This window comes from Anomalospiza imberbis, chromosome 15 (genome assembly GCF_031753505.1).
Source record: "Anomalospiza imberbis isolate Cuckoo-Finch-1a 21T00152 chromosome 15, ASM3175350v1, whole genome shotgun sequence".
Taxonomy (NCBI): domain Eukaryota; kingdom Metazoa; phylum Chordata; class Aves; order Passeriformes; family Viduidae; genus Anomalospiza; species Anomalospiza imberbis.
The window spans coordinates 17,611,864-17,619,907 of NC_089695.1; the positions used below are offsets into that span (position 1 = coordinate 17,611,864).

Genomic DNA, 8,044 nt, shown 5'->3' on the forward strand with positions numbered 1-8,044 from the left:
CTCCAGAAAGTTCCTTGTACATTATGGTGCTTTGTAGTTGTTTTATAAAGCCACAGAACTTCTCTTTTCCCTAAACTGAAGGGAAATATTACCAATTATCACTTACAAAATAAACCCTGCAAAGGTTTTGCAGCTGAGCATGGGGAAGATTCAGTAGCATTCTCCTCATTTGACTGCAGTTATAAACTTAGATCAGCTTTTCCTAAAGCTTTTTAAGAATGTAATGGCTCATTCCATGGAATCCCAGCAATTGTCACTGAATCCTTCACCTGAGGCATTCGGGAGACACAGTTTTGGGAGCTGCATTGATTTGGTGTATGCTGGAAATTTTTCAAATGCATTTCATGGTTTCTCTGATGTTTGACACGTTGTGCTCTGTAATTCCTGCAGCATCCATCAGGACAGAGGCAGGACCTGCAGCAGCTGCACAGAAAAGGCTCTGGCCAAACCCTACAGGTCATTGCCAGCAGCACGGCCCTGAGGGACAGGGGCTCACCCTACAGGAGTCCTGTAAAACCCTAAAGTGCAGAGTCCTGAGGAAATCCCTTTAAACTCTCCATTTAACCCTGAGTTCCTCAGCTGCAGGGCAGAGCCAGCCCTGGCACCATTCCTAAACTCTGCCAGGATGAAATCTGGGATCTGGCTGCACAGGACCCCGCATGCAGAGAGTGCAGCCCAGCAGCCCTGGCACCATTCCCAAACTCTGCCAGGATGAAATCTGGGATCTGGCTGCACAGGACCCTGCATGCAGAGAGTGCAGCCCAGCAGCCCTGGCACCATTCCCAAACCCTGCCAGGATGAAATCTGGGATCTGGCTGCACAGGACCCTGCATGCAGAGAGTGCAGCCCAGCAGCCCTGGCACCATTCCCAAACCCTGCCAGGATGAAATCTGGGATCTGGCTGCACAGGACCCTCCGTGCAGGGCGCGCAGCCCAGCAGCCCTGGCACCATTCCCAAACCCTGCCAGGATGAAATCTGGGATCTGGCTGCACAGGACCCTCCGTGCAGGGCGCGCAGCCCAGCAGCCCTGGCACCATTCCCAAACCCTGCCAGGATGAAATCTGGGATCTGGCTGCACAGGACCCCGCATGCAGAGAGTGCAGCCCAGCCCTGGCACCATTCCCAAACCCTGCCAGGATGAAATCTGGGATCTGGCTGCACAGGACCCCGCATGCAGAGAGTGCAGCCCAGCAGCCCTGGCACCATTCCCAAACCCTGCCAGGATGAAATCTGGGATCTGGCTGCACAGGACCCTGCATGCAGAGAGTGCAGCCCAGCAGCCCTGGCACCATTCCCAAACCCTGCCAGGATGAAATCTGGGATCTGGCTGCACAGGACCCTCCGTGCAGGGTGCGCAGCCCAGCCCTGGCACCATTCCCAAACCCTGCCAGGATGAAATCTGGGATCTGGTTGCACAGGACCCTCCGTGCAGGGCGCGCAGCCCAGCCCTGGCCCCACACACGCTGTGCTGGCTGTGCTGGCACCCCAGAGCTGTTACCCAGGAGCAGAGGAAGTGCTCTTGCATACTTTTGAGGCCCCAGGCACGACCTCTGCGCTGCTGTGAGATGGGAACTGTGCCCAGAATCACATCCCGCCCCTCCTGACAGCCACCACTGACTCAGCTGCTTTCACAGCCCAGCAAATCCGAAACCACTCCAGAGGAAAAGGTTCCTTCCCAGCCAGGCTGGGCTGACAGCTTCCATGTGAAATGCTCTGCACGCCTAACTCCAGTTCTTGACAGAGGAATTCTCTCCTTGGTCACAGAGTTAGATCCCCACTCCTTGGTCACAGAGGTGTTTTCCCAGATGGAGAACAGGTCCAGCTCTGCTTGCCATAAAAATCTCATACATTCTTTTCTCCAGCCCCATTTGCTAAATTTAGCTGATCAATTACCACTGAAAATACAGGAAGTGGATTCCCCAGTGTGAGCTTGTCATTTGGGCAGCCTCCTTAGGGAAATTGTTTGGTTGTGAAGGGAAGGGGAAGTATTCACAGAATGACCTCTTGGTTTGGGTTGCACTATTTTTATGAATGCCTGAGATGTGGGAAGTTCCCCAATTAACTTCAGGTTTCGGGAGGTTTGTACTCTCACAGTAATCTGGGTAAATGGAGGGGCATTCAGGAGCTGCCAGAGGATGTAATAGAAGATTTAAGGTGTCTCTGGAAATGCTCTTTTTGAGGTGGCTGGGAACACTTTTCTTTAAAAATGACCTTTGAAAAGCTCTTTGAAGAAGGCACAGCCTTATTCCTTGTGTGCCTTGTGTAACAGCCTGGACAAGGGAGGTTTGATCTGTCCCTGGGATCAGATGTTCCTGCAGCAGGTGTGGGCCTAGAAACACAAGGACTGCTTCTTATTTTTTAATCCTTCATCAATTATGTGCTCCTTTAGCTTTCAGATGAGAAATATTTCCTTATTAGCTTTAAAAATAACATTTTAGTACCAGAAGACCAACACTGAAAGCAACATGCATAAAGGAGTTTTAAGACACAGATTGTAACAGTGATCTGATGAACATGTTCCCTTCCCAAAGGCAGACAAACCCCTTATCTCAGACATTCTCTGCTTGTTTCCCCTGGACAGGATCCCTGTTTTCGGCTCTGAAGCCCCCTGAAACGATCTTCAAGGTGATTTTTTGGCTTGGCTACTTCAACAGCTGCTTGAATCCCATCATCTACCCCTGCTCCAGCAAGGAGTTCAAGAGGGCTTTCATCCAAATCCTGAGATGCCAGTGCCACCGGCGCAAGCAGCTGGGCTGGTGGCCCTACAGCTACAGAAACTGGAACCGCTGCTCCCTGGAGCACGCCCGGAGGGATTCCCTGGAAGACAGCGGCAGCTTCCTGAGCGGCAGCCAGAGGACTTTATCCTCGGCATCGCCCAGCCCCGGCTACGTGAGCAGGATCAGCCAGCCGCAGCTGGAGCTGGAGCTGCACGAGTGCAGGAACTGCAGCTCCCTGCTCAGCCCGGCCCGGGAGGGCGGCGGGCAGCAGGGCCACTGCCAGTTCTTCACCTTCCAGCTCCTGCCCGAGCGCAACGGGCACGGGCCCCAGGGCTCGGGGGGTGAGCCCGCGGGCACGCCCTGAAGGGCAGCGCTGCCTGCAGGGCGAGCCCCGCTGGAACCGGCGGTTCCGAGCGCTCCGTGCCCTCCGGACACTGCCCTGCCTCCCGCCCGGCCCGCGGGAAGCCGTGGAGCCGTGCTGGTTCCTCGGGAGAGCTCGCGAAGGGAGCAGGGAGGGACAGGGGGCTTCGTGTCACAGCGGTGCCCAGGGCAGGGACTGCCCGTATTCCCCGTTAATTCCCAGAGAAACTTCGTCAGCGTGAGCAGAGGGCAGGGAGGGTGCTGCACACACCCTGGGAGGGGCACACGGGACCCCTCAGGTGTCCTGGGAGAGCCGAACAGCCACACACACCTGTAGGGAGACAGGGTGAAATGGGGTGGGCAGCGGGTGGGGGGGCCCAGCTGTGCCAGGGATGGATGGGTGGGTGGGTGGATGGATGGATGGATGGATGATGGATGATGGGTGGATGGATGATGGATGGGTGGGTGGATGGATGATGGATGGATGATGGATGGATGATGGATGGATGATGGATGATGGATGGATGATGGATGGATGATGGATGGATGGATGGATGGATGATGGATGGATGATGGATGGATGATGGATGATGGATGGATGATGGATGGATGATGGATGGATGGATGGATGGATGGATGGATGGATGATGGATGGATGATGGATGATGGATGGATGATGGATGGATGGATGATGGATGGATGGATGGATGATGGATGGATGATGGATGATGGATGGATGATGGATGGATGATGGATGGATGATGGATGGATGATGGATGGATGGATGGATGATGGATGATGGATGGATGGATGGATGGATGGATGGATGATGGATGGATGATGGATGGATGGATGATGGATGGATGGATGGATGGATGATGGGTGGGTGGATGGATGGATGGATGGATGGATGATGTATGGATGATGGATGGATGGATGGATGGATGATGGATGGATGGATGGATGGATGGATCATGGATGGATGATGGATGGATGGATGGATGGATGGATGGATGGATGATTGATGGATGGATGATGGATGATGGATGGATGGATGCATGAGGGGGGGTGGATGGAGCAATGAGGAATGCACTGAGGTCATTTCTCTCCAGGTTGTCCCTGGCTCTGCCCATAATTCCTGATTGTTCCGTACATCGCTGTACACTCGCACTTTAGAGATGGAAAACAATGATTAAAGTAATTTCTCAACAATTGAAACACTTGCTCCTGTTACTGTAGGGGTGGAATTCAGCCACGATCCCTCATCAGGAGTCTCACTACAAAGTAAAACACTCATGGCTACTGAATTTGCCTCTGTGGCTCGTGGGATGCCGTTGCTTCCCTCATCAACAACACCTTAAAATATGGAACTTTAGCAAGGCCACCTGACTTGTCCAGATGAGGTCTATTCTGACTATCTTCATTTCTCCCACTGGAATCTTTTACAACCTCCACCAGGCAAAGCCAGCCCAAACGAGGCTGTACAAATCACCCTCTTCCTTATGTTAGTCCTTCTTTTGATGCAATGTTTTCCTTTAAAGGAAAAACTATTTGGACCAGGGCACAATCATAAGGCCTTGTGGGACAAACCCATTTTCTATTACAGCCAAAATGAATTTGCCAAGCAGAACATGAAGTGGCACATGCTGCTATCTTTTTTATGCTCATTCACAGACTTTCTGATGAACCCACTCTGTAGGCAAACAGATTTGCCTCTCTAAATGAACTGCTGCAATTTAGCACCAAAGGTGTTCATAAAACACTGCATTTCCCCAGGTTAAGCTGCCATGTGGAGCTTCATCCTTGAGGAGGGGCTGCTCCAGAGCCACTCAGTGGAGAGGCACAGCTGGAATGGCTCAGGGAGCTTTGTCACAGCCCAGCTGTACAGAAATTGAACCCATTAGGCTTCAGTGCTCTCAGCTCTCAATGTGCTGCTTATTTGTGAGAAGAGTTATGCTAAAACCAATCCAGCTGAATGAGGCTGGAGCTGGAGAGCATCCTGCATGCTTTGCTCTTTGGAAATGCAGCTTCCCATTATCTTTACAAATGTGATGAGGAGAGGACATTGGTATTACAAAGTACAGTTCCAGTTTGGAAAATGTCAGAATAGCAACTTTCTATTCAGCAGCTGAGCTCTGTGCTCTAGGCTTGTGTGCTTGACTTTCACCTCAGACAAATGAGCAGAAAATTGCCCAGCACAGGAGATGATCACAGCAGTTATGCGATGGAATTACTGGTGTGCTCACACCCAGTGTTCCTTATCCCACACACTGCCCAGTTCATCCCCTGGGAATGCACTGGATTCTGGCTTGACTCACTCCACAGGAGAGTTGCTCACCTTCTCCCCAGCTGCTCTCTGGCTCCCACATTCCCGAGGGCAGGACATGGAGCTCAGGGCTGGTGCATCACACAAACACCACCTGCACCAGGGGAAGCAGAAAGAAACACCTCACAGCACGGGCACACACCACGCTGGGTTTATGTCAGTGGAACCCTAAAATGTTTGCACCCACTATGATTTTTTGGGGACCAAAAGGTTGCAGTTCCAGATTTAATGATCCCAGGACAACAGGTTTGCCTGCTTGGGCTGGAACTAAACTGAGGGGATAAAGCGAGTGTCCCCGGGGAAAAAACAGGGCTGTGATGCCAATTTATGTCACTGTGACAGGGACGGCTCCCCCCGCACCCCTCTGCTCTCCTGCCTGGTTAAAGCAGAAAATTACATTACGTTTTTACTCAGCTGTAATCTATGACCTGGCTTTTTCCCAGAATAGCCAAAATTCCACTGCCACATAAGTGGAAGGAGATAGGGAAAGGAAATGTGGGGCTGTTGCTGGGAATTTCTTACAACAAAACACATTGAGCTGTGAAGAACACGCTCCCTGTCTAGCAATTCCCATAATCTTTATAGCACTCCAGCCAAGACATAGAGAAAAAGAGAATGGATATTCAAAATTAATAAGAATCCATCACTGTTTCTCTAATAAGTCGGCCTAAAAAGCGGATGTAGTAAAACTTTAATTTATAGCTGTGATTAAAAAGCCTTTAATTGCCTATTTCACAATTTCCTTTCAAAACGTTCTTTGGGAAGCACAATCATTTGATTCCACTGAGATTTGTGTGCAAATGTTTAATTCTGGTGAAGAACCTGAACTTTCTGTGACCTCCAGAAAACAGTAATTATTTTTCCCTTTGCTTGATATGTTGAGCATTGGTTTCTTCACTGCAAAGATCCAAAAAGCTTTCCAGAGAAGTAAATTTAACATGTGGCCTGGAGCCTGAGGTAGTTGTGCAACATTTGTCCCCTCTCCTGAGCGGCTGAGAGTCCAGCCCTGCTCTGCTGGACACGGGGGAGCTCCAGCCCTGCTGGCACCAAGCGGGACCAGTTTGACACGGAGAGGAGCGGGGACCTGGCTTGGAAAATCCAACACCGCCACCTATGGGGTTTTTGTGGCGGGGAGAGGCACAAATCCCCCGATCCGCTGGACTCCCTGCGTTTTACACGACACTAATCCAGCCTTTCGAGCAGTCGGGCTTCCCCTTAGGGCAGCGGGGGGAGCTGGACATCCTGCGGTCAATAATTGTAATCAATAAAGAGAAGGTGTTTTCCAGATCGCTGGGTTTTATCAACTCGAATTGTCACCTGGCTCACGGGCCTCGTGTCGAACCTTCTGCTGCAGGCAGCAGTATTTAGGAATTTCTAGAGATCAAGTGCAAAACCTCCCGAGTCTGTGGCTGTTTGCGTCCAAGGGTGTTGTTCCATCCCCTGGCACAGGTCAAGCCCCCTTCTGGGCTCAGATTTGGAATATCTCAACACTTCAGTGTTGTATGAAACCAGAATGGGCTGTGGGGCTGAGCAAGAGGAGCGTCATCCCAAAGTTCCAGGGAAAACCCGAATATTCCTGAGCTGTATAAACACGAAGTGTTCATCGGGGAGAAGCAGGTGCTGCGGGTCTCATGGGGTCGGACACAGCCAGGAGCTGGGGCTGCACCTGGATCAGGGACATTCCTGGGATCAGTGCAGGCTGGGGATGCACAGGTGGACACTGAGGTGCTGGGGGAGAGCTGGACATGGGCACAGGAACCCCCACACCCTGGGCAGCAGGAAGGGCTTGGGACTGTGCCCCTCAGGTGAGAGCCCACCCGCAGAGCTGCCCCAGCCCTGGGCCCGGCACAGCGAGGGGCTGCGGCTGCTGCAGCCAGGCCGGGGTGAGCAGGGCATGGAGCAGCTCTGCTGGGAGGAGAGGCTGCCACCGCCGGCACCGCTCACCTTCGAGGAGGAGCCTCGGGGCGGCCTCTCAGCGCCCGAAGGAGCTGCAGGAAACATGGAGAGAGACGATGTACACCAGTGCGGCCCTGGGGAGAAAGAGGCCACGGGCGGGGTGGGGTGGGGCGAGGCACCTGCCCGCACCTGCCTTGCTCTGACCTCACCTGCCCTCACCTGCCCTCACCTGCTCTCAGCTGCCTTGCTCTGCTCTCACCTGCCTTCCTCTGCCCTCACCTGCCCTCAGCTGCCCTCACCTGCCTTCCTCTGCCCTCACCTGCCCTCAGCTGCCCTCAGCTGCCTTCCTCTGCCCTCACCTGCCTTCCTCTGCCCTCACCTGCCTTGCTCTGCTCTCACCTGCCTTGCTCTGCTCTCACCTGCCTTCCTCTGCCCTCACCTGCCCTCACCTGCCCGCATCTGCCTTCCTCTGCCCTCACCTGCCTTGCTCTGCTCTCACCTGCCTTCCTCTGCTCTCAGCTGCCCTCAGCTGCCCTCACCTGCCCTCCTCTGCCCTCAGCTGCCCTCACCTGCCTGCATCTGCCTTCCTCTGCCCTCAGCTGCCTTCCTCTGCCCTCAGCTGCCTTCCTCTGCCCTCAGCTGCCCTCACCTGCTCTCACCTGCCTTCCTCTGCCCGCACCTGCCTTGCTCTGCTCTCACCTGCCTTGCTCTGCCCTCACCTGCCCTCCTCTGCCCTCACCTGCC

General features: G+C 53.3%; 1 protein-coding gene across 1 annotated transcript in view; it reads left to right on the forward strand.

Moving 5' to 3' along the window:
* ADRA1B (adrenoceptor alpha 1B) overlaps nt 1-8,044 on the forward strand; it is a 147,975-nt gene that overhangs the window by 10,477 nt on the left and 129,454 nt on the right. The window contains exon 2 of the mRNA XM_068206338.1: nt 2,583-3,059. Within this exon, the coding sequence (XP_068062439.1) occupies nt 2,583-3,059 (477 nt within the window). The remainder of the gene's footprint in view (nt 1-2,582; nt 3,060-8,044) is intronic.